The following is a 27,291-nucleotide window of genomic DNA, read 5'->3' as shown; positions in this document are numbered from 1 at the left end:
AGGTCTAGTTTCTCAAATATAGTAAGCCCATGAAGTAATTCATCTGGAAGTAGTCTTTAACTAGTATTTTCCCCATTTGTTTTCCTCATCCGTGGCTGACCTTGTCTATTTTTCCCCTACTCTTTTCCGTACAATTAATACTAATGCCATTGCATTAAAATAAATAAATGTAAAATCTGATGTGTATTTTTTGTATTTTCTTTCTTTTTAAAAGATGTAAACCCACTCAATTAAAAATAAAGTTTAAAAAAGGGGAGATGGAGAGAGGAAATTGAAGGAGGGGCTCAAGCAGGTTAAACCGTTTTTGTTATCATGTATATGAATGTCAGGATCAAGGGGAGGCGCACTGTAACATCAAAAAAGAATCCTTGCTATATTGCCTCCTTCCCCCAGCTATAGAGAAATATAGTATTATCAAGTCAGTGCTGGTAGTCTTTTGGTACTAAATAAATGAGAATTAAAGCTTCTGCTAGATCATACCAAGGCTCATCTAGTCCAGCACCCTGTTCTCCAAGGGACCAACTAGATGCCTACAGAAGACTGCAACTGAACTCTCCCCACTTGCAATTCCCAGCAACCAACATACACCAGCATTCTGCCCCTGACATGGGTAGAACACAGCCACTGCAGTTAATGAATACCACAGCAGTGTATGGTTCAGAAGGATAGGAAAGGGAGGGGGGAGTAGTACACTACTAGTCTCAAGCACCTCCACAAGGTTTTCGTTCCAGCCTTTAGCCCTTTTGTCAGGGCTGTAGATATACTACTGCATTTCGTTCTGAGGATGGTAAAAATACATATATTCATGGCACACAACTGATATCAAGCTGTAGAGACTTTATCACATCAATTACAGTCGAACCTCTACTTTCCACCGCCGCTTCTTACGGCAAACCTGGAAGTAACCGGTGGGTTTGCAGCTGTTTGCACATGCGCAGGAGCAGCGATCACCGTTTGCACATGCACAGAAGCAGGCAATCACCGCCCGTGACGGACCTCCGGACCAGATTATGGTCACAAATAGAGGTTCCACTGTAATTGTGAAATTTAGGTCTTCAACTATAATGGACAAATCACATCAGTCCTGATTACCAGAACTACTACTAAGAAAGTAGTTTGTAGACTTAAACCTTAAAGTAGACTGCCAAATACAGTAAATAAATGCTTACTGGCATTTGTTAGGATAACTGTTATATCAAGAAGCAAGCTGCTCAAACAGAAGCTATCTTTTTTTTTTTACTTAATGTAAAAGTTATTTTTTTACAGTACCCAAAGAATTACATTTTTAATTTCAGTTTCACAAAATGACCAGGACTTAATTTAACATATCATGCAGCAGGTATTACTGAAGTTGTATCAACTTTTGCATCACTGACTCTATTTCACAAAGCTTACTGTTAAAACCTGTTTCCACATACATTTGCTCACAAACAAGTCCCACTGTGGTAGGGCATGATTTGAGATTAAGCATGCAGTCCACCAACCACTACACAGCCTCCCTATGTGCTTTTATTTGGAAGCTTTTGTATTGTCACTCTTTGGTGAACTGCAGCCTAAAGCTGCAATTCTGCAGTTACATACATCCAGGTCCCTTTGAAATAAATGAGGCAAATATACACACTTTTAGGACTGAAAGCTAATTTGCATAGGGGGCTTCAATGAACTTACAAAGGGATGCTTTAGATGTTTGCCATTTTTACATATTTAGGTTCAAATTGATGCAGGAGGTGTGATCCGCAACTTCAGAGAGGCCCAGATTAAATGCTCTTCAAATCCACACATAAAAAACAAAAGACCACACACACACACACAATCATTTTAAGTGAAGGATTCTCATCACATAACATTCCCAAACTTTAAAACAGTCCTTCTTGGAATAGTTTTATTCAGTATTAAGCTGTGTTTCAAAGAAAAAACCCTCATGCTAACAACCATTTATAGCTTTCATTAAATTAACAAACAAAAGGCTATCTTAGAATAACAAATGTTTAAATATATAAAAATAAGTTTAGAGTTAAGGCTCATATTCCAGCTGCAATTTTCAGAAGTACCTAGTGATCTTGGCCATGCAAAACTAAGCACCTAAGTTGCAACAATGGACCAACTTACTAGAAACCACAGGGATTCATGATTCAGCCACTAAAGTATTTTAATATGCCTCATGTTAGGCAATCTAACGAGTCAGTTTTGAAGATCTTGGTTCATATCTCCTGGCCACTAAAGTAATTTCAACAGCTAAGAGAGAAAAACTGTAATTTTAATTAGGTCAACAGAAGAGCAAGTTCAAATACTGTTTGTTCTTCAGCAAAAAGCCAAATGGTTGCCATGACATTAAGCCATGTTTGCCACTGTTTATCTGTTTTGTAGATCTCTTCCCTTATGAATTCTTGTAGATCAATCATCTTGATGTGTCTGTCGCCTGCAACGGACATCTTTCTGGGAAATATTTGACATATTACACATACGAATTAGCTTAACGAGACCGCAATACCACGCTCCAAAATTACTTCTTCTTTCAGTTCTTACAAGTTTAAAAACTCTTTTCCCAACTCGTTTGTTGGGGGAGTTTCTGTTGAAACACAAGGCACAATTTGGGAGGGGATATTTCAGCAGAGTGATTGTCTTAAAATATAGTCTACAAAGTTCTTCAAGTCAACAAATTAAGATCTTTGCTTGTTCTACTCATGCAACATCCTCTAAGTAATCTGCTTCACCACTTAACTGAGAAATGGTGAAATCTTGTGTGAAGTCTTCAAGCTAGGAGAAAAGAAAATATTAAAATGTTAACTGATGTTTAAAATCCAGTGTATTTTATAGCTAAGCTGTTCTTTAAAACATTATCTTCTATTAAAAACTCCTATCAAGAAGATCTCAAGTACTTTCCTATGAGCAAGAGGCAACACACCACTATCTATCTATATGGGTTGCCATATTTTAAAGAACAAAGAAGAGGACACATTTGCTATGATGACTCTACCTGTGAAAAAGAGGACATGTCCTGGGAAAAGTGGACATATGGCAACCCTATGTAAGTCTTAGTGAGTTCAATGAAACATATTCCTAGGAAAGCTTGTATAGGATAGCAGCTTTAGTGCATTAAGTTTCCAGTAAAATAAGGAAGGAGACCATATTTTAAAAATCAATATTTAGAAGCTTTGTGCCACTGCTGATGCTTGTGTTCATTTTATTATTGTAATGCTACCAACAGGGCTTCCCCTTCTCTTCTTCCCTACAGCATGCCCCTAAAATCTGCTCCAGAAGATTGGGAGACTCTCTGCAGCAGATTGTGGTGCAGGATGGAGCAGATGCAGGCATAAGGAGAAGAAGGGGAAGTTCCACTGTGTTTGCTGGCATGATGATGGATTTCATCCATAGTTGGGGAAATATATTAGCAATTTCATATACTCAAACACATTATTCATTTCTTTTCAGTGAAGATTAAAAAATGAACTTTTACAATATATACTTGCTACTGAAGCAAAATGAAGAATGAAATGGCATTTGTTAATGTACAGAGAGGCTACAGAATACTCCTGAGGTAAGAGAACAGTGATTCAGATCATACAGATAATTCTGTTGCCTGAACTGGAGACTTAAAAGTATTAATCTTTATTAAGTGCACATGAGACTGTTAGTTACTTGGGAAAATCTCAGTATGTTTCAGAGTCTGCCACCCCTCCCTCCCTTATTTTGACCACATGGAAAAAGCATGTGTGAGCTATACTGTGCTATGCTTCTTGAAATATGTAGTATCCCTGAAACCATAACCTCCACCTCTCATTCTCCTTCAAATAGAGAATATACTGCAATTATTAAGGAGATCTTACATTCAAATAAATGAAGCAGAGCTCAGTTCACACATTACTCATTCTGCACAGTAAGGAGAAAGGGCAGGGGTTGCTAATGTGGTACCATCCAGATGTTGTGAACTAGAACTCCCATTCCCCTTTGCCTGCCCTTCAATCCCAATCCCCCTGCCTGGTGTTCCAATCAGTGCTGCAAGGCTAGGTCTGAGAGCCATCAGTTAAATGTCCTACAGTATCCCTGATGTAGTGTTGTTCTGGGGCACTGTGGGGTTGAAATGCTGATTCCCAAACTCAACCACCAGGCACTGTTTGGACTACCCCTGCTGCAATCAAGTAAACCACCTGGGGAGTGAGGATCCCACTAAAAGTAGGTGGCCCACTAGGTGGCACTTGGCAAGGGTCCCTTAAACACAGTTGCAAACAGGTATAGCTATTGTTTGGCTTAACAGTTTCTCACAATAACAATATGTTTGCAAGCAACCTTCAGAATACAAAAATGGGATTCTATGCAAATAGCTTTCTACTGAGAATGAAAATGGATACATGCCCACCCCGATGTAAAGTATAATATACGTACTTTATCACTAGGATTGAAGTCGTCTAATTCTACGGAAATGTCATCTATTTCTTCACCAATGCTGGCTTCACTTTTCTCTGACCGATGACTAGTACTGACATGAGGAAAAGTTAAAAGATGGAAACAATAAAGCTCTATTCTTTAATGTTAAAGAACACCTTATAAATTAAAATATCTACGAGAAACATTTCTAAATACCTAATAAATAAAATGTTGAATTTCAAAGTTTCGTGTGGGCTAAACTGCTTAAAAGATCCTACAGTAAGGTAAATTCATCAAATACCAGGAGTCGTTACTTCAAAGTGCCAGTGACTTACATGGAGCTCCCCACATCCCACAAAGTGATTCTATAGAGAATTGTGGGTGCCATGTGATCACTTAAGGAAGTGTATATTTACTTGACTTCAAGAACCAACCAAGACAGCTCATTAAAAAAAATATATTTTCACACATCAAAATTGGAAGCACATAATTGGCTGCGTTCATGTCACAGTAATCAATGGCTAATAGTTTATGTTGAATATGTAGATAGCTTTTACTCTACTCCTTTCTACTAGCAAGCTGGAGAAAAACACCATGATCCTTGGCTTAGTGTTACATCTGAACCAGGGATCAGGGTCTTGTTTCACTCCAAACAAATTATTACCTGAAGCAAAGGTTTGTGCAGAGTGAAACAAACATGATCCCCAGCTCAGACACAACACTAAGTCAAGGATCATGGTTGGTTAACAAAAAGGAGCAAACTGGAAATTATCAGCATGTTCACTAGCCATGACTTTCCATAATGTGTGAACATGCCCAGAGTATTAGAACGTCAAGAAATTAATAAAAGAGCAGTAAATAGTTTGAAAATGCTTGTGTGGTGTATAGCTATATGGAAACACAACTTTTTAAACCCTTTTTGAAAAATAATGGGCATTCTTTTTAACTTATATCAAATGCAAATAAATGCTTGAAGTATACCACTCTGAATTTTCTCTTACCTATTGAAGTCATCAGCATATTCCTCTTCATCCCCTGCTTGTAAATTATTAAAATGAAGGATTAGAAAACTTGAAATTACATACAGTATTTAATTAGAAAGATGTGTTTGCTATCAGCCTAGTTTAACAATGGAAATAGGACCATGAGGATTCCCCTCTGAAAAACAGTAACTGTAGAACAGTTTTTAACATGCTGCAAAGCATTTCATCAAACTTATTACATTAATCTATGCATAGAAATAATTTTTATCTTTTGTCTGAACAATTACCAAACAAGATGTGGCAATAAAAAGTTCTTAATGGTGTCCTTCTGAAGAAGAGCTACTTGCCTAGTTCAAGTGATCCAAATTTAGAATTCATCATCTTTACATCTTTCAAAATTGAGTTTGCATCTGTAAAACAGAGGTTAGGAAGATCAAAAGTGTGTAACTGCTTCCTACAGAACCTACTCAAAATGCATGTTAACCAGATAGATGACAGAGTGAAAATGTGAAGTTGCTATGTTGGTAATAAGAGCAGCCATGCTGATTTTCTATGCTCATGTTCTCATGTCAAGATAAGACAAAAACCATGGCTTACTATGTATGAACAACAACAACAACAATTTATTATTTATACCCTGCTAATAATAATAATAATAATAATAATAATAATAATAATAATAATTTATTTATACCCTGCCCATCTGGGCGGCTTCCAAAAAAATATTAAAATACAGTAATCCATCAAACATTAAAAGCTTCCCTAAACAGGACTGCCTTCAGATGTCTTCTAAAAGTGTGGTAGTTGTTGTTCTCTTTGACATCTGGTGGGAGGGTGTTCCACAGGGCGGGTGCCACTACTGAGAAGGCCCTCTGCCTGGTTCCCTGTAACTTGGCTTCTCACAGTGAGGGAACTGCCAGAAGGCCCTCGGCGCTGGCCCTCAGTGTCCGGGTAGAACGATGGGGGTGGAGATACTCCTTCAGATATTCTGGACCGAGGCCACTTCACTACTCCTTCCTGCTTGTACTGGAAGCAGTTGCAGTTGGTGTGAAGGCTGCACTGCGCACCTGGCTTCTGAATAGCAAGCAGCGGTACTGCTTTCTGAGCAGGAAAGGGGCAAGGTGTGGGGAGCTCAACACTGTGTGGGTCCAGTGGTGGATCCAATCTGACTCTCCTGCTCCCCCCCCCATGAGCTCCCTATGCCTCTTGGCTCCTAGTAAGTGGGAGAGGTGTCTGCCAGGTGGAAGCCAGGTGCCCCGCTGACTGCCATTGACTGGGAGGAAACAAAATATGATCAGTAAGCCAAGAAAAAACCTTGGCTACAGACTGTGTTTGTTTGTACTGAAATAAACCATGATCCCTGCTTTAATGCCAAGCCAATAATATTGGTTTCTTTCATCCTAGCAATGAGTAGGGAGAAGAAAAAGCAGGTGAGATTTGTTTATGCACAGTAAGTCATGATTTATAGCTTATTGTGATATGTGAATGCAATCTTCATATAATACTGGAGAACATACTTGCCAATTCATTCTCCTACTTCCTAAAAGGTGACTGTTGCAGTTGAAAACTGATAGCTATCCAAGAAATATAGAATGAAAGTGTGCCTAAGATGTTATTTGATTGTTTTGCTGATTGAACAGATTCTTTTTAAAAATTGTAATCTGCTTTGGGTCCATTATAATAGTCAGCAGATCATATAAAAGAAAGATGCATGCTATATAAATTAGAACCTATGTACAAGAAAAGTGGGGGACGCAGAAATTTGAATGGATTCTATACAGAATGGGTGACTAGCCTGTGGCCTTCCAGGTGTTACTGCACTGCATTTCCCATCATTCTTGACCATTGGCTATGCTAGTTGATGGGAACTGGAATTCAACAATTTCTGCAAGTCCACAGGTTAGCTTTATAGCACCTGAACTGGTTGTCGGGAGTAACGTGCTGCAACCCAGCAATGCACAAGAACACTACGTCACTATTTGCCAACTAGTCCTGGTTGCACAGCATTTATCACAGCTAGGTACCTATCCTCTTTTTCTGGTGCAAAATAATAACTTTAAACTGTTTACAACAACACCAGAGTGGCAATGATCTAGCACAAAGCTAAGTGAAGGTATGCTCTTGTAATGCAAGATTATTATAATATTTAGAGCAAGCAAGCGTAATTTCTCACTCAACAACTTACTGTCAGACTTTTTTAGAGGAGGTGCTCCAGACAAAGAGCTCAGACCAGTCTTTATAGGTGGTACATCAGAAAGAGAAGCATTTCCTTCCTTGATAGAGTCATTCTTCCTTTAAAAAGGAGGGAAGGGGGAGAGATACATCATTTTTTAACTGCTTCAAACTGAGTCATGAATGCCAGATGCCAGATATGGCAAGAAAAGCTCTGCACACAAAGCCTCTTCTGTGTAACTGTTTATGTCATGTGATGTTTTATCAACATAACCCAGAGGAAGAGATTCAGATGTAAATATAAATATAAACTGTATCAACCATGTTATGATTTTGAATTCAAGTAAAATTTTCTTCAGAAGCAGACATGGCATCAGAGCTGATTATTCCTTGAACCTGTATAAAGTAGTATGCAATAACAACCATTTGGCTGTTACAATTTTTCCACTTGCCTCAAGGAAAATATTCTGTGCACAACATACCATTTGCACGTGTGCAGAGCAATCCACCCGCCCTCCTCAATACATCAGCTTGTTGTTCACTTTTAGACAGGGTTGAAGTGTCTTCTGCTTTTCTCTCCCATCTAAGCTGGACTCTGCAGGCTGCCTGCTGGTGGGATGCCTGGAGACAGCAGTTAGCAGAAAGCCCTTGAAACAGAGCATTCCAAGACTAGGGAGGGGCTGAGCTAGTCCAAGATCTGCTTGATCAAGTCTCACTTCTGTCATGCAGTGACATTGAGTTTGATCAGTGTTGGCTTGTGTTGGAGGCGGGTTTCGAAGTGCCATTTAGTTTCTGGGACAGCTTAGTTGATGCACAAAGCTACTTTTAGACAGAATATTCTGAAGCTCTGCTGCATGCAGGGCTTCATCCATCATTCTCTAAGTTGAAGCACTGGTGTCCCGACACTGCCAGCCTTTGCAAACACACTGAAGCCATTATGGTGTCATCATCACAAAATACATCTGCATATATAAAGACATGAATATAAATATTTCTGAATTACAGGGTTCTATTGTCAAGTAGGAAATATATTTTCTTATTTTTGAAAAAAGTGATTTTTGTAAATGGGAGAAACACAAGGGCAATCTATGGGCACTGAAACAAACTGTTCTTCTACATTTTGTGCAAAACATGAACCCTCTCTTTTATTTATTTTAAGGTAGAAAAGTGCAGCATCCTGCAGCCTAAAACGTCTAACTATTTTATTGTCAAAAGGAAACATTTATAGTTGTAGTTCATTCAATTTACCAGTCATAACTTTGTTCTGGTTTTGGTATGGGATCATCAAAGAAGGAATCTCCCTCTGCAGCATCTTCTCCTACTGCTAGATTATTCTTTTCTTTGGTATCTACATCTTTGTTTGGTTGAGAAATTAGTTTTGTTTCATTGGGTAAGGAGTGAATGCTGCCTTTGCTCTTTGCTTCTCCAGACAAGATGCTTGTATCACTATGACTTGTTCCAGTAACCTAAAAAACAAACAAACCATTTCCTTAAACAAGTCATATAATTTGCTTCCCTTGAGCTATAATCCATTTTTGTATACAAAAAAAGAACATACAGTAGTACATCGATAGTCATGTAGGCACAATGTCACTTCAACTTCAACTTCAATTATCTGTTAAATTGATTGCAATGTGTAGACAGAAATGCCAGTTTCACAATCTTGTAAAGAAAGAAGTTTAAAAGATAAAGGTTTCCCACTTATTTATTTTTTAAATATGTGTATTCCACTGTAGCATTAAAAAAAAATCAAAGTATGTTTACAGCAATAATGCCATATAATAACACCATAAAAAGTTAATGAGTTATTATAGTTATTAACCCGTAACAGTTATAGTTATTAAAGTTTTGAGATGTTTGCTACTCACTTGAGCCCCAAATCAATTTTAAAGTATAATCCTAAAACACACTTACTTGGCAGCTTCATTTTATATGGGATATATAACCCTTACACTGCATGAGCATCCAAGGCAACATAAAAACATTATCTAGAAGAAGTATTAAGTACCATCCTAAAGCCCAACGACTTCAATGGAGTTAAATCCAAGGTTAAATAGATGTAGGACTTCAACCTAAAATTACCAGATTAATAGAAGCAAAATAAATAAAATGCAGTACTCAATAAAACAGCAGTATCATTTTTCATTCATAAGACTGGTAAATTTATTTCCACATCTCCACCAACCATTTTGCCCAAGCCTGCATGGAGTCCCACCTCATTATCAGCCTGATGGGTCAGGACATTGCCAGCATTCCAAGCCAGCACTCCACACATCAGCATAGGCAGCCACATGCTTGAGGTGGTAGACTGGGCTTCACCATAACCTTTCAATCGATGTTGAGCTGGACAATCGTATTGGCAAGGCAGCTACAGCAATGGCTCACCTCTCCAAAAGGGTATGGGAAAATGTGGTGCTAACAACCAATACCAAGATGAAGGTCTACCAGGCTTCTGTACTGAGTACACTGTTTTATGGAAGTGAGTCATGGGCAACTTTCACCCGCCTGGAGCGATGCCTCAACGCCTTCCATTTGTGCTGCGTCAGGCAGATTTCCCGCATCACATGGCAAAACAAAATGTCAAAGAAAGATGCGCTCTCCCAAGCCCACATTCCCAGCATGTTTGCAACCCTGTCTCTGTGACATCTACACTGGTTTGGTCATGTACACAGAATGGAAGATAGCAGGGAGCACTAGGCCTGCTGGCAGACCAATTCGGTGTTAAAAAGATGTCTGCAAATGTGACGTGAAGGCTGGTATGGGAATCCCTTGCAGACAATTGTAGTGCCTGGAGACAGTCAGGTCATGTAGCCATAGTGGTGACCAGAGGAGGAATGACCACTTTAAGAAGCAGAGGGAAGAAATGCCATGGCACACCTATAGCACCAAAACCAGATGACTTCATCTGCCCCACCTGTAATAAAATATGTCTCTACTGTATTGTTCTCTACAGCCACAGCAGGAAACTCTCCAAAGGTACACTCTTCCCAAGACAGACAGATGCCAACAATATCTGCATAAGGAGTGTCAGCGATTACTTTTAAATTCAGGTCCCTTACCCCAATATAAAACATATACAGTACTAGAGTTAAAAATTTAAAAGGTGTGGTATCAAAAACTCTTCTTCGGGCTCTCACAATTCAACAAAACTACAATTTTTTTAGAATAGAATTTTTGTATTAGTAATCTGATTAATTTTATAGTTAAGCATTTATGTCAGTTTCATTCTAACCAGTTCTGAAACCAATTTAGTAGTTCTAGCAGGTAAATTGCCATTAACCGCTCATCTAGAAATTTCATCTAGATTTTGAAGGCTGACTAATGCAAATTTCCATATAATCAAACAAATTACAACTTTGGATGAATGACTTAAAAACTATTCTGAACACTTAAAATGTGGTATACAAATACTAAGCATTACTATTACCACTTCTCAGTAGCAGCATCCTAGAAGGATGATATCCAAACCCTTGTCCTTCCATAAAGATTTACAGGCTGAAAAAAACTATGCAATGCAAACAGGTAGGCACATCATTCCCCAAACACCTGCTATATAGTTAATAGCAATATTGGGGAGGGGTTTTAAGGTGGGTTTTAGTGCAGTTATCAGAGGGTAGGAGTGCTTAACCTTTACCTTCCCCCCACCTATCATTCCTTCCCAATTCTTCAGCTGGGGGCCTATTTTTTATCTTTGATCTGGCAATAAGGGGGAAATGGCCACTGAAAAGGTTGCAAATGAGAAGGCAGTGGCCACAGCTCAGTGCTAAAGCATGTGCCTTGCATGCAAAATGTTCCAGGTTCCACCCCCGGCATATTCAGGTAGGGTTTAGAAAAACCCCGATTGAAATTCTGGACAGCCACTGCTACACAGTGTAAGCTGTACTCTGCTGGGTGTACCAATTGTCAGACTCAGTATAAAGCAGTTTCCTCTGCTTATCTGTCCAACTGATATATTTATTAAAATATTTCTATCTTGCCTTTTCATTAAAAACTGCTCAAGGCAGCTTATAGAATAGTGGAGGTGACATAATGAATCCAGGGAAATATAATCTTGAGAACAAATTAGAAACTAATAAAAAATAGAAAAGCATCACAGCGTGGAAGAAAGGTTAAGCACCGCTGCACACATGCAAATGTCCCCCGCCACCCCACCAGCATTCACACAATAGGAGGCAAAGACAAAGCTGGGGACTGTCTAGTTTCATCATGAATACACACCAGTGAAGCTGGTTCAGAGTTAGGTCACATCCACCCCATGCATTTAAAGCACATGGCTTTCCTCAAAGAATCTTGGGAACTGTAGTTTGTTAAGGGTTTTCTGTGTATGAGTGTGTCTGCATGTGGGTAAACGTCAGTTCCCACAATTCTTTGGGGGAAGCCATGTGCTTTACATTACACTGCAGATGTGACCAGTTGAAAGTAAAAGCTGCTTTCAGAATAGAAAAAATGCTGAAACACTTTAAAAAAGCAATCCCACAAATGCCTGCTAGCCCTCAAATCATCTTATGACCAATGACACAGTATAGTGTTTCAAAAAGAACTAAAGGTCAAGTGCAGTCATCCATTACTCGGCCTTTAAAGAACCTTATGGTATTTTCCTATATGCACGCACTGGAACCTCAGTTCATAACCCAAGGCCTGCTCTAAGTGACTCTGCCAACTGAGCTATGCGTGAAAATACTTTTTTTTAAAAAAAAATATTTATTACTTTTAAAGATTACAAAAAAGGAAAAGGAAAAGAAAAGAAAAGAAGACAAGAGAAAAAAGAAACAAAAGAGAAAAAAGCAATACAATACAATATATAAACTATATAAAACACAACCTAAAGACATTAAACTAAACACATTAAACTAAACTAAACAAAATCCTAACCCTAACCCTAAATAAAACAAAACAAAAACAATTTAAAAACATACATCACACCTTTTCCATACTCTATCTTTCATTCCCTTGTTTCCTCGACCTCCTCTCACCTCCCTTTTTGTATTCCACTTCTATTAATTGTTTCAGCAAATCCTTTCCATCTTTCTCTGTTTTCTATCGTATTGTAAATATCTCAACATATTTTTAACCTTATTTTCCATTAAGACTAAAGTACTTATATATGCTTAACTCCTTATAACATTTCTGCTAAGGCCATAAAATTTCATTCCACCATTTTTCTATCACTCATTAATTTTACTATATATATATATATATAAACTTTAAATTGTCCAATCTTCTTCCACCATCTCCTCTCCCTGGTTTCGGGTTCTGCCAGTCCTTTCCGTCCATATAGTCCATCAACCTGGAGATCTTATGTCCGAGGCTCTTAACTCTTTTCCAGGTCCCTTCTGCGGGTCTTCTTCATATTATTTAATTCTAGAGAGCAGATCTCTGGAAGACTCCAACCTGACAATACTTTTATTCCTTCTGGACAGGTCAGCCACATTTCCATGGTTGAAGCTAAGATCCATAAAGTGTTTCAGGACATGTTTCAAGATTCCTCCAAATCCAAAGGCCCCCAGAACTTCAATCTCCTCCAGACCCAAGTCCATGTCCCAGAAGTCAGTTAATCCCTGCATAGAGGGATCTTTCCAACTTTCCATCTTCAGTCCAGTCCTCAGAATCTGACTTTTTCTAGATTCGATCATAAAACTTGTAGTCCTCAATTTTCTTCTGTAGGACTGAAGATCCCGCTTGTATTGCAGTGGTGCCTCGCAAGACGAATGCCTCGCAAGACGAAAAACGCGCAAGACGAAAGGGTTTTTCGGTTTTTGCGTTGCTTCGCAAGACGATTTTCCCTATGGGCTTGCTTCGCAAGACAAAAACGTCTTGCGAGTTTGTTTGCTTTTTTCTTAAAGCCACTTGAAGAGGCGCAGTTGCGACAGACCGTGCTTCGCAAGACGAAAAACATCGCAAGACGAAAAGACTCGCGGAACGAATTAATTTCGTCTTGCGAGGCACCACTGTACTTTAGGCTCAACAACAACAGCTTTCTCCTTATCCTCCACAATTTGTCCTGCCAAAGTAGATTCCTGTACCAAGTCCTGAATTATTTCTGTGTTGGTGCTCACTTTTTGTCCCATATTAATCGCTTTTTGTCCCAAGTTGTCAATTTTAAAAGCCATGTCATCCCTCTTCTTATGAAGCTGTTTCAGCGAATAGCTTATCTTGCATAATACAGTCACTATGGCTTCTCCTGTCAACATTTTTAAATGGTCCAAGGTCAATCTCTGGTTCTCACAATTTCTTATCTTGCAGCTGGAGATTCCCCAGTTACACTCCTGTAATAGTTTCAAAAGCTCCCTCTAGAGGGAAACAGTCTCCACTTGTATCAATCCTTTCAAACACAACTCAAGCCATAAAGATAGTTTCAATTTTCAGTTACTTTTCCTCCTTTTTAAACGCAGAAGAGGACAATGGAAACAGTATCTTTCTCTCATTTAGCTAGCTGTCAAATACGTTCTGTTCACAGTCAATGAACTCTCCCAAAACGTCACTCTTTCTGGCAGCCCTTTTCCAGGTTCAGAGCAGTGGTAATTTGATTTTTCACTCTCTCCTGCAGGCTCACTAGGTCCAAAATTTCCCCCCTCTTCTCCTGCTTCCAAGGGGGGTTTTGTAATTTTAACCGATGGAAATTTAATCCTTTGCCAAAGGCTTTCCAAGACTTTAGCTTGTAACGTCTTTGCTTCAATCTATTTACAAAAGAGGAAGGCGGACTTCCTGTTTAATACCTTCCCGTTTCGATGCCAAATTAAGGTATTTAAGGATCCAATTTTCCGTTCTACTCACGGGTAGTTGTTTAAAGTCCAATTGTCCACAGGAAAAAGTCAGCGCTCTCCGACAACAGCAATGCGGCTTCACTCCGTGAAAGAAGCAGTCAGTTCGAAGCACCGCGCCACTCACCCCACGTCGCTCTGGATCCCCAAAACAGGGTTTCCCCGCGAGTAGGGGAGGCGCAAAAGGTGCCAGCCGAATCCCAGGTTCACAAGCTTCTCCCGCTTGTGATTTCAATGGGTCTCCGCCTTCGCCGTGGCGGTCAGACCCTGCTTTTCACGGAGCACGTTCCTCCCGATCGGAGGAGCTCCGCCATTGCCGGAGGCGCCAACCCGGAAGTCTATGAAAATACGTTTTTTGCTAGTAGCCCCATGATAGTTGTACGGTCTCCCTACAGAGACTTTGTTGGTATCTACTGTAACATATTTTTAGTGCCAGGCAAATACATTTTTATTTTCCCATGTTTTTTAATTTTTGGGTTATTTTACACTTTGTAGACTTTATCCCTTTGTTTTATATGATTTAGTGCTCCAGTTTTTGATTCTCTGCTTTCTATTTTGGTGTGATCTGTCCTTAGACTTGATACCTGTTTTTATTATCTGCTTTTTACCACATTTCAATTGTAATTGTGTTCATTTTTTATCTTGTTAATCTCCCAATAGCTTCTGTTACAGGAAGGCTTATAGACTTTATATGCAAATAAATAAATAAAATAAATACACTACTTGATGGTGTAGTCTTTGCCTTCTCCATTCCTTCAGGACAGGGTAAGGAAGGGAATATGATAGCTATCTCATAGGAAAAACAGCAAACCACCAAAAGCACCCTTTCCTATCTCTCTTCATGCCTTCTGGACTGGCTTTCAAAAGATGCACAAGGTTGGGGGTGGAGCAGAGGAGCAGCAGTACTGTATTCAAGTAAGTGAAACAGGAAATGGGTGGCTATTCCCTGAAATCTTAATTGCAACTCTGCCACAAAGCTGTTTTTGTATAAGGGACAGGTCCAAACCCCCTAACAGCCAAATTGAAATGTTTCAGATAAAGTAATTCACTCAAGATTATCCAAGATATACACTCCATTATCTCAGCACCAGTACACACTATGTTTAATGAGCAACCACAGGTAAGTCAGCCCTGCTCTGCCTGGTTGGAATCCTAAAGGTTCTCCCTTTATGCAGGGAAAGTTAGATAGTCCTCAGCTGCTTGCCTGCCCCTCATTTTGATGGGGGGAAATTATCGGGTCCTCTATCCTCAGCAAAGTGAAGGTCAGGCAAATGCTTCAAATTTTAAAGTCATATTTGGTATGTAGAAACATTCAGAATTCCAAGTGGGTAGGAAAGGGTTTAATTTCATGAGTTAATGTGTGAACTGGCCTTCAGTTAACCAAGAACTAACAATATACAGTAGTAACATTACTGAATGAAATTGTGTCAAAAAACCTAATTGTTAAAGTTTTGGAATCCAAAGATGTGACCTTTTGATACAAAAACTGCAAGGAGAGTCATAAAAAGCAGGAAGGAGGGCAGGCAAGCAAGCACCCGCTCCACAGAGATAGGTAAAGCTTATTAATAAGCTTTGCATTAAATTTACATAATGTAATTAATATTGTGCCTTAGAGTCTGTGTTACATCTACATATTTGTGGAGTTAGTTTACCGAATGCCATGAGTCAGTTGCAATGATTTTTAGTGCAAGCTGCTCTTTCTTAAAGGTAGAACTACAAGCACCTGTCAGTTTCTTCTCCTCATGCATTTTACCTGCTCAGTTGTGTCCAAGCACCTTTTCTGTTTACGATGTCCTTTATACCTTGGTATCTGAGCACAAGAATAAAATAACGGCACAAAAATGAAAACAAATTATATGTGGGTTATGCTATGTGAAATCTAGATTATTGAGTTAGATCTATGCTATCACTCTAAAAACCCGATTAAAAGCCTTGCCTACTACATTCTCTTTCTGCTTGACCAGTAGATTACTTCATGAGCTGTCACCTCCCACCTACTTAAAAATAATCACAGGCTTCAAATGAAATATGGTAAGAGATGTGATGAATGAGTCTGATAAATTTCATAAGCATTATAATCTACAAAATGTTCTTTCCAGTTTCTTGCCACAGGAAAAAATTCTGTGTTCCACCACGCTTTGCTTACACTGCCCCAGCACACATGTAAAATTTTAGCATTCATATTTGGAAGTGAAACAACTATTTTGAGTATGGCCTCTATACTTGGATATACTTTTGGAATAGTACAGGAAATACATTCAGTGTTACTAGACAGAAGCTACCATTTCTCCTTTTAAGAGAGATGCGTTTTCTACTTCTACAGCATTTCATTACCTAGTCTACCTTCTAGATAAAAGATCAGAGATATGAAAGCCTGGGTCACGGGGAAAGAAAAATTGGAAACTTTGGGAAACTCTGAAAAGAAGCTCTCCTGAAATTTTGGAATGAGTGAAATGCTTTAATACAGGTTTAATTTACAAAAAATGTGCACTAAGAAGATTTACGTAAAATAATCTAAATAATTAGAGAATACTTGTGTATACTGTACCTATAAACATTCAAATGTGTTATGTATTGCTTAACTCAGTATTCAAATACACAAAGAGATTGTAATACTGTGATTGTATGAAACCATTTTGTATATGCTGTTTACAACAATATTTGTGGTTCTATTTTCAATGTTTATTTATTTCTCAGATGGCAAAAGTTCTGCACACACTGTTTAGGTAGCATGCAGTGCAGTTCTCTTTCTTGAGTACTGGGTTCATTCACCATTTTGCTTGCATAAAATTAAGGCATTTATACTTTTGATGCTGTAAGCTACACTAATCAAAGAGTGGGTTTTACATATGAGTAAATGAGCATTGGATTAGTTTGCAAGTTCCATAAAAATGCCAAAGAGTACAATTTCATATGCTAAGTTATAAAAGGTGATATTTTGTTGTGAAAAGTAATAAAATATATGTAGATTTGATAAGGAAGTATTACTACTTCAGTTTCCCCCTGAGGAAAACAAATTGGTTGCTTTACATTAAGCAGTTGGTCCCTTACCTTTCCCGCCCCGATCTGGCCACAGTGATCCATGCGATGGTCACCTCCAGGCTTGACTACTGTAATCCGCCCTACGTGGGGCTGCCTTGAAGCTGTCCCAGAAACTCCAGCGGGTGCAGAATGCTGCAACGAGGCTCCTCACAGGGTCTCTGCCATGGGAGCATTTTCACCCAGTGCTTTTTCAGCTGCATTGGCTCCCGGTGGCATACAGGGTCAGATTTAAGGTGCTGGTTTTGACTTTTAAAGCCCTTCACGGCCTAGGACCCTCGTACCTACGGGATCGCTTCTCCTGGTATGCCCCACGGAGGACCTTAAGGTCCATATATAGTAACACCCTAGAGGTCCCGGGCCATAAGGAAGTTAGATTAGCCTCAACCAGAGCCAGGGCCTTCTCAACACTGGCTCCAGCCTGGTGGAACACTCTGTCTCTTGAGACCAGGGCCCTGCGGGATCTGATCTCTTTCCGCAGGGCCTGTAAGACAGAGTTGTTCCACCTGGCCTTTTACTCAGAATCAGTTTGATTCCCTCTCCCTTTTTCTTTTTCCTTTCTCCTCCTATGATGAGATTGCTCCCTAATTGTTTTAATATTGTATCTTAATCTTTTAAATTGTATTTTAATCAACTTCTTTTTATTATTGGTTGTTAGCCGCCCTGAGCCCGGTCTTGGCTGGGGAGGGCGGGGTATAAATAAAAAAATATTTTTATTATTATTATTATACAGGACAATTTATTTATCTACTAGGAAGACTGTAAGCACTTGGTAGGATTCAAATGCCTTGAGTCATGTAACCTCTGCTGCTATGTACAGAATTCTGTTCACAGATGTGCAACTTGTGCTTACAGACTCAGACTGAAACCTTAAATGAGACCACAGCCAGTATGCAGATTTTACAATTATTACTTATACACCTTGAACAAAGCATTTTCATTTTTCATTGTGGGAAGTCATGCCAGTTAAAATAGTTTTAAACTAGTATAATTTAGCAAACCACAAAGTTCTAGCATGTGACATCAAAATCATATTCCAGTTTCTCAACACAGACAGTACCATTATGAGTCTCCTTTTGACCATCAGTCATTTTTAGCAGTGTTCAGAAATACATCATTTAAAACACACAAACAAAAACAAACACTTTAGTATTGCCCAGCAGCCTAACAAAAAGTAGCCATCAATTGTAATCTTCTTACAAGATTCAAAAGAATCTTCTTACCACTATCCACAACAGTGTCCTCACAAAACAACACTAAAACATTTTGTCTTTAGAAAAACATTACTAGCACATTGTTAAGTTTAATAGTTCCCGTGATCCCAAATGATTAGCCAAGCACTGGAAGTAAGTTCTGTATTATTAGCTATAAACATTTAGAAACCTTAAAAAAGTGACTTGGGAAAAACAACTGGAGTGCATTTTTGTGAATATACTGCCACCTTGCTTTCAATATTTACTCTTCAACAAACTGCCTTTAAAAACGAAAACAGGTATTGTCCAGATTTTAACTTTGGATCACACAAGGCATTGTGCGGAGAACAGTTTTCACCTAGATTTAAGAAAGGGCCAATTCATCCAGTTTATCCTCTTGCCCCCAATAAAAGAAGATTCATATGACATGATACTGTGGGAATAATCCAGGTAATGAAACCCATAAAAGGAACTCTCCAAAGCTAGAACCAACAGCTGCTACTTTAAGTGTTCCAAGAAATTAACAAAGACTTTGGGCTGCATGACAAATTGTTAACATGTACTTTCCAATGTTGTAATGTATGCAAACAGAAACATTAAACAATGCATTGCACTAGGGAGTCAGGCTTGGCAACAGCTTTCTGAGACATGCATACATGGTGGAAAATGTTATTGATGCCGAGTGACATAAAACAACATTAACTTACAGGAAGGCACACATTACTGTTCAACACATCAGAGTGTGGTTGGGTTCAGGGCCCCACTTCACTGATGAAGTAAGTGGCAGAAGTTCTCTCTGCAATGTTGTTTCTACATATAGACAAAGTCATCTCTGTTCTCTGTCCTACAAGCAGCTCATTCAAGCTAAAACAAAGGTACCTTTTGCTCTTCGCCATCACATCAGTAGCGATGATAGCTACACTGAATACATAATCTCTCTGTTTTAACCACAGCTACTGCAACTGTTTAGCCGGTAAGAGGATTTTCTCTGTTCCACAGCAACACCAGCAGATGTCTTACCAGTTCATGCCAGTTTTTTATTGTCACCTACAAAACAGATGATTTCTATGACCTGATCGTCTTATTGCCCTCTGGTATTTTCTCTTGCAACCCCAATGCTCCCCAAAGAGAGGTGGAAGAATCCTCATTTGTACTTAAATACTTTCTCCAGCAGATCAAGAACCAAGCACCTGGCCTCTGGAAATAGAATGGTGGACTAGATGGGTAAGGAGCCATCAAGCCACCTAATCCAGTATCCTGCTCTCATAGTGGTCAACCAGATGCCTAAGGGAAGTACGAGGCTTCTAGCAACTGGTATTCAGAGGCATACTACTTTTGATCCATTCATCCATTCATTCTTTCAGTTAGTTTACCTCTGTCCAGTACTTCTCTATGTATAGCATTCTTTATTCAGTCTTTATTAAAATAAGCAAGAATCTGGTTAAGAAACATGAGTCTCTTGGGACAAGGTAGAAAACAGAAAAGCAAAGAGGTTGCAAAGAACAACTCTTCTAACAATGTATGAATAACTCTTCTAACAGTAACTCTTCTAACAATGTAAAGCTTTATTCAAGATAATCAAGGGTGAAATTTCTTCTTAATATTCTGCTGGATAGTCAATACCTCCTTTTTTGTATTGGCACACTCCTTAGAAGTGTTTCTAAATAGAGATTGCTTCTTTTGAGGCTCCCCATATTCTTGTTCTTTTGCTAAAACTACTAGAAACACAAAGCCAATCAACAACAGTTAGTCTTCTACCCGCAGACATGTATCTCATTAAATCTGTTTGCTCCTACAACCAAGGTTACATAGAGTAACACTGATACAAGCCTTCACAAAATCAAACTTGCTGCCACCACGGTTCTTTTGTTTAAGTTGTAATTTGATACTAGGAAAAAGAAAAAATCAACACTACTAAAAATCTAACCTTCCTTATCTGATACAAGGAACAAACAAGAACAAATATGAAAATAAACAAGTCACATATGGTCCATATGGTCTACAAAACTAATTTCCCCAGCAAGTATGCCAAACTCTTGTTAGTACAGGCTTGCCCAATTTATTAAGTAGCAAGGTAAATACAGGTAACTCAATAAATCCACAATATTCAAATCAGGCAAGCAACCTTAAGTAAACAAAGCTGGTACAGGCTGCCCCCAACATTAAGTTTCAATGACCTAGTTTGCAGATCACATTAAACCACAATTTAAAACAAAAGTTTCTGCAGTGCTCCTTCTCTCTCCTAGCATAGACAAAAGAAGCTAGAGCCTTGATTGTTATATCAGCTGAACCTGTGCTTGTGGTTGGTTTTCACCAAACAAACCATGAACAATAAGCCAAGCACAAACTTTGGTTACACTTGTAACCTTTTGTTTCCTTCAGATAAACCACATGCCTGGATATGAATCACATGGCCATCCAGACTTTGGCTTGTTTATCTACAGCATAGCAGCAGGAGTGTGGGAGAAAAGCAGTAGAACTTTTCAGCTATTCATGCTCTGCTTCTCAAATGAAGTAGCAACAAAAATTGTACATCACACATTGTCATTCTAGTTTTATAATATCACATTCCAACTTCTTTCTAATTTATACCTGCATCCCATCAGATTATTCATTAAACAGTTATCTGCCTTTATCATTCCCCAATATCTTACTTCCTGTTTAGAAAGTCAAACAGGGTCTATTATCAAAATGAAAGACTTGATAGACAAGAATGAACAGAGAAAAAACTGAAAGTTGAAAATCTGCTTCTCAAATAATATTAAGCTTAATTCCAGTACTCTGACTTACCTTACTTGGCAATGAGTGTATGTTAGATCTTCCATCTGATGATTTTGGAGGAGAATGTATACCATCAGATATTATAGGGGCTACCTAAATAATAGTTTTAGAATAGAAAATAAACAATTTTAAACACAGCAAAATTTAAACATTTAATTTGCTTGTCATAGTTTGTTTAGCATGCCTACATCAAGATAAACAGTTTATTAAGAAAGTTAGTATAACTAAAATACTACACATTTTCAAAATCCTTACCTCTCCAAAGTTAGACACTCCCTTCTTCTGCTGGCATCTTCTGATCACTTCCAGCAGTAAGGGCCCTTCTTTTGTAGCTTTAGCTTCTATAATTCCCAAGTCCCGTGCTAAATTCTCTCGAGCCTCAAGCCCATTTAACTAAAAATAAGCATAAAGCATTCCAGGCCATTAACACAATATATTTTACACAATTGTTCTTTCTCAAATTCAAGATTTGACAGCTGACAGAAAAAGAAATTGTCCCTAAAGTGCATGAGCATGACATTCAAGTTAAAGTTCTTAATATCTTCCCCCCATTTATTCAAAAGCAGAACCAAAGGTTTAAACAGTGTTCCATTGTATTTTGGGGGGAGGGGGGAAATCAGATTAGCACTGCAGTCTTATGCATGTCAAATCAGAAGTAAGCCGCACTGCATGCAATGTCTACTCCTAAGTAAACATGCTAATGAACTGGAGAGATGATGCAGAAAAATGAAATTGGGGACAAAATTGAGGATGGGACAATTTCAAGCATTTTGGTCAAATTACTGTGTTATAATGTGTTATTATAATGATTAAATGTGTTATTATATTATGTGTTGTTATAAGAATTAAAATGAATATAATGTGTTATTCTCTAATGTGTTGTTATAATGATTAAAATGCTTACTTACTGTGCTTGATTCAGGCTGAAAGACAGCCAAAGTAAAATCAAGGTTGAAGAATTGAAGAAATTCAGCAACCAGACTAGCCACCAATCGACCTACAAAAAGAAATGAGCCACATTTGGTTTTCCTGTACAGCATTTGCACTCACTATTAACGTTTTCAGTTGAAATGTGAGTTAAGTGCTACTGTTTACAAAACAGGTATGATATAGTGAAAAAATGCTTTGGGCATTCAATAATGAATTTGTTTGTAAATAAACAAGTCTTCCTATAGTTCATTGAATTTCTTCAAAAATTGCTCCCAAACTGGCGTTCAAAATTAAAACCTAAATGTACAGTAGTGAGGCTGGGCGGGGACTGGACGAAATTCTAAGCAAGGGAACCCTTTTCATTGCATGGTTATTTTGAAGGTAGACAAGGAAAGGAAGATCCAGTATTAGTGATACTACATTTGAGAACGGGAAAATAGGAAGAATGGAGAAATAGGTGGAGGAAGGGCTAGTACTATGTAAGTCATATACTCTGAAACACTCCTTTATGAAGGGCTACAAAGACAGGGAGGACTTCCCTTTACACCAGCAGTGGGGAACCTCTGACCCATGGGTCTAATGTGGCCCAATATGGGTCTAAATTTGGCCTTTAAGGCAGTTCCCCACAAACCAGACCCACCTGCCTCACACTTGATGTCATATACAAGTTCCTAAATGCTTAAAGAGTTTAGATTTTAGGTCCTGCGCACTTATCAAAGTTGACTCATGGGTTGGGGGGGGCAATCAGGGATCTGATCCATAGACTAGATTCAGTTCCCCACCCATTTTACATCTTCTAGAAACTAAAGTCTTATTTCGGACAAACACACTTCTGTAAATTCCAAATTACTTCAGGCCTAAAACCCTAGCAATTACTGGTTAGCAATTCAACTGAGCACATTTCCCTGGAAATATCCATTTCCCAAATGTGGCAAATAATCACTCTGCAAACTTGCTATAACCTACATTTAAATATGAAATGCAGTCTTGTTTCCACTGAGGTTGCTGAGACTGACCTTTAACTGTAAAACTATGTCGTTCACTTGAGTTTGGGTTTTATTATGAATAAAGGATTTATTAAGCCTTTTAAATCTTCAAAATATTTTACAATCTTTGTGTTCTTTACACAATACAACAATCGTGATAGCTTACTATTCCTATTTTACATAGGCAGAAGCAAGAATGATTTGCTCAAGAACATACAGAAAAGTACCAGGTCCAAGTACAGCTTTTAATCCATTTATTAATTCCTGTTTAGTTTCCCTTCCTCCAGTTTTATAATTCAAAGGTCTGGAATGAGCAAAACTTTCACTCTGAAACTGCTTGAAGTTTTATGCTTATACTTGCAGCCAACAAAAGTATAGCAAAGTGTAGAATTTGCAGATTCTGTCAACCAAATGCTGACAAGATGGAATTTGAACTAAATTAAGAGGGATGATGCAAAGTTAACAGAATTTGGAGAAGCCCTTGTTTGGGAAAATTCTAGCATAAAAAAAAGCAGAGATTATAAAAAGGGCAAAGAAAAAACAGAAGGTAAGCAAGTAAGAACATCAGACACAGTTAGCTGCAGTGGCATCAGTTGTAGATGAGGCCTTTAAAAACTCCCTGGACAACAGACTGCAGAATGTTCTGCCTTCTACATTAGTGAACCTTGCTCTGAATTAACCAGAAATTGTCTATGGCTTGCTTTTATCTATGGAAGGACAGGCTAACCCCTGTTTGCTGTACATCTACTTCCCACTGCAATGAGCCATCTTTGAACAGTACTGTAATGATATCTCCTGTTGTGATTTAAGCCTGCTTACATCACCAAAGAACCACAGAAACTCCCTCACTGATCTGCATCAGTGTCCACACATTAATTGGGAATATATATGGTATCTTTAACTAGCAGAGACAGAGCTTACCATCTTTTGTATTTAAAAACTTTTTCAAACTTTCATTTACCAGAGGTGTTTTGTTCTGTCAAAAAATGAGAAGAACAATTAACGATTACAGAGATATAAAACAGGTAGATAACAATTATCTATATATACATGAATGCTTATGCATCCTCATGGTGAAGCCAAGCCTATATCATACAGTACCAGAATTTGGCAGTGATTAATTTTGAATGCCCAAACCAAGCTGAACTTGGGTATTCTAGGAAGAAAAGAGCAGTATAAAACATTAAATAATAACCAATGCTCTGTTTTGTGCAACAATACACAAAGTTTGAAATTTCAGTTCTGGAAGTAAGTTGGCAGCAGAAGCACCATTTTATTTACTGTTGACTCATTCTTTACCTACTTGATGATGCCAAAGGCTAGGGAAACAACACCCTGTTTTTTCTGGAGCATTTGGCTTCCATCAGCTGTAGACTTTAAAGTAAGCAGAAAGCACACAGTGTTTTCCCCTCCTTCTTTCAATTTGCAGCAGTAGCCCTAGAGTTCGGCATCTCAAACTATACTGTCTACCTTGGGAGACAGAAACAGTTGGTTAGATTTTGGGATGCTTGAACAAATAAGACCCACAAGCCAAGACATAGGTGTAACACAAACTGCAACTCAGTGATTCTACTTCTACCTGAAGGCTGGCTTCCAAGGATAGAAATGAGGGACACTTGTTCAACTCCCTAAAACTTGTGTTGTGAGGTCACACAGGTTTCTATTATGCTTCTTAATGCTTTTTCACATCTATATGAAATGAAAGTTCATTGTTTTGGCAGCTCCTTACCTCTACTTTCTCTTGCTCTTCTAGTGCTAAAAATACAGCTGCTCGCAATTCTGCCTGTAACAGAGAACCAGCATTTGTATAAATGTATAGCATTTTGCAACTATATATTAAGAAAACTAGATACCAAGACAAACCTCACACAGAAGGGTCCAATTTATTACACAAAATGAAAAGAAAAGAAGTATTATATTCTCACTTGAAGTTTTACAAAAGTATGTAAATGCTTTAAATAATGTTTCAACACAACTGGAAATGGCTAAAAATACAGTTGACAAAGGATAATTTTGGGTAATGGATTGTAACTGGAGATAATGTAAAATACTTAACACAGAAATATTAGAAGCTAAGGTCACATCAACAAAGGCAAGTGGGAAGTCATTTAATCAAAATTGTATTGATTTGGTATAATTTGTGAAGCTTGGGTTGAAATTGCAAAAAGTAAAGTTTTTTAACCCACATGGGATTGGTTTCCTTTCTTCAGGCTCCATCTGTTGGGGGTCTTCATTCTCTACTGACACATTCTCATCCATAATTCAAATCCTACACCCCTTCTCTCCTACTCCATCTAGGGACATTCACTTCATGCCTACCCTCTCTACACAGCAAATTACCCAACTGTTTAAGAATCAGTGAACTGTCTCATGCTGCAAGGTGAGACTCTGCCACACATTGCATCCACTTCTGAAAAATGAACCCAAGTAATGACTGTGCTAACTTATCATTGTAGAACCCTTTTCTTGGAGGGTAATGTGTGTGTAATCCCAAAGAATGAGAGAAGTGGTCAAACTCCAAATAACAATGCCAAAAGGTCATTGGAAAGCATATATCCTGTATCTTGGGGAAATGCTATACATTCTAGCTAATATATGTCATGTAACTGTCTATGCCGCCTGTCTGACAGCAAACATTCTAACAACTATGTATTAAATATTAGTGATCCCACTTCTACACTGTAAAGAACAAAAACACAGACCAAGCTAAAGTGAAAAAGTCAATCAACAAACAAAAGTATGGCTTCAGCCTTCATTTCAGGGTCAGTGTACGCTCAGCTTGAGCTTTAAGTGCAGCTTATGAAGTGTAGGTGTTGACCTCAGATTAATTTAAAGGGTCAGTTTTTCGTCATTTTAAAACCTACAGTGCAAGTTTAGAAAAGTGCACACTGTGGTGTTCATAACTTATCTAGAGATAGGGTAGCAAAACCAAAGAGGGATTGGGAGGAGCTCCAAAAGGAACTCCCCAATATGAGTGAACTGGCACAATTTAAGAAGGATATTGACAAGCTGGAATGTGTGTGCAGAGAAGGGCAACCAAGATGATCAAAGGTCTGGAAACCAAGCCTTATGTGGAATGATTGAGGGAGCTGGACATGTTTAGCCTGGTAAAGAGGAGACTGGGACAGTAGCCCTGCGTCCAATATTGACTAAAACTGCCAATATTGTAATGCCTTGTTAAAAGTTTATGTTATGTTCACACTCTGAATACTTTGTGTAGTTCTGGTCACCCAATCTTTTTAGCAAAAGGTGAGAACGGGGAGAACGAAATGTTTATAAAATTACACATGCTGCAGAAAAAGCACGAAAATACATCCTCTCCCTTTCTCATAATACTAGAACTCAGATCGCCCAATAAAGTTTAATGGTGTCAGGACTTTTTCACACAGCACTGCTAAACTGTGGAACTTGCTTCCACCAAACGTAGGAATGGTCACCAACTTAAATGGGTTGAAAAGAGGACTGGAGCATAAGGCTATCAATCGAGAAATCAGTAAATAGTATGCCTCTGGATGCCAGATGCTGGGGAGCAACAGCAGGAAAGAAAGTTCCCACGTCCTGCTTTATGGACTTCTCAGGAGCACCTGGCTGGCCACTGCGGGACAGGCCTTTGTTCCGGGGCAGGAAGTCTCTCCGTTATGTTCTCCTGACCACTAACCAACCCTCTTATTGCTTCAGGAGGAGTTCCACGCATGCGCCACGAAGCAAAAGGCAGCGCGCGACACTTATGCCTAGGCGGCATTGTCCAGAGGGCGGGAATGACAGTTGGGAGTCCGTTAGCGCCGTTGGTGTCGACCCGCTCTCTCGCGAGGGCCGCGCCACCAGCACCTCCACGCACATCACGCCTCTCCCGGCGTCAGGCGGGCACACGCCGACGCACTTCTGAGGCGCTCCCCTCCATCCCATAAAGCCTCCGTCCCGCTCTCCGCCAGCTCCTCACCTTGATTTTATTCAGCACCCCGCTCGTCTCCAGCGTCTGCACGAGGAGATCCCTCAGCTCCGTGTCTTCCTCCGTCGCCGTCGCCATCTTGCTTCTCCCTGACAACCGCCTAAACTGAGCTAGTGACGAGACGAGCCCCCG

General features: G+C 39.0%; 1 protein-coding gene across 2 annotated transcripts; it reads right to left on the bottom strand.

Annotated features, from left to right (window-relative positions):
- Window positions 1-1,868: 1,868 nt before the first annotated feature.
- On the bottom strand, window positions 1,869-27,252 carry CEP43 (centrosomal protein 43). Of its 2 annotated transcripts, XM_053382398.1 has the most exons (13): window positions 27,151-27,252; window positions 24,940-24,993; window positions 24,132-24,186; window positions 22,203-22,291; window positions 21,550-21,687; window positions 21,304-21,387; window positions 16,035-16,091; window positions 8,769-8,986; window positions 7,534-7,640; window positions 5,696-5,758; window positions 5,367-5,400; window positions 4,384-4,477; window positions 1,869-2,757 (listed from the first exon to the last, which is right to left on the bottom strand). In XM_053382398.1, the coding sequence occupies exons 1-13, from the start codon at window positions 27,235-27,237 to the stop codon at window positions 2,683-2,685; spliced, it is 1,155 nt and encodes a 384-aa protein (XP_053238373.1). In that variant the 5' UTR covers window positions 27,238-27,252; the 3' UTR covers window positions 1,869-2,682. The 2 variants fall into 2 exon arrangements, with proteins under 2 accessions (XP_053238373.1, XP_053238374.1); XM_053382399.1 differs by lacking the exon at window positions 16,035-16,091.
- Window positions 27,253-27,291: the final 39 nt, after the last annotated feature.

This window comes from Podarcis raffonei, chromosome 3 (genome assembly GCF_027172205.1).
Source record: "Podarcis raffonei isolate rPodRaf1 chromosome 3, rPodRaf1.pri, whole genome shotgun sequence".
Taxonomy (NCBI): domain Eukaryota; kingdom Metazoa; phylum Chordata; class Lepidosauria; order Squamata; family Lacertidae; genus Podarcis; species Podarcis raffonei.
The sequence above is the reverse complement of the archived record's forward strand: the minus strand, read 5'-3'. Positions and strand labels throughout refer to the sequence as shown.

Bases quoted from the DNA above. Each gene is read 5' to 3' on its own strand.
- CEP43 (XM_053382398.1), bottom strand. From the start codon at position 27,237: ATGGCGACGGCGACGGAGGAAGACACGGAGCTGAGGGATCTCCTCGTG. The intron at 21,688-22,202 runs GTAAGTAAGCAT...GCTTATTTTTAG, and splicing joins TTCAGCCTGAATCAAGCACA to TTAAATGGGCTTGAGGCTCG. The intron at 7,641-8,768 runs GTAAATTGAATG...TCCTTTTTAAAG, and splicing joins CCAGAACAAAGTTATGACTG to GAAGAATGACTCTATCAAGG.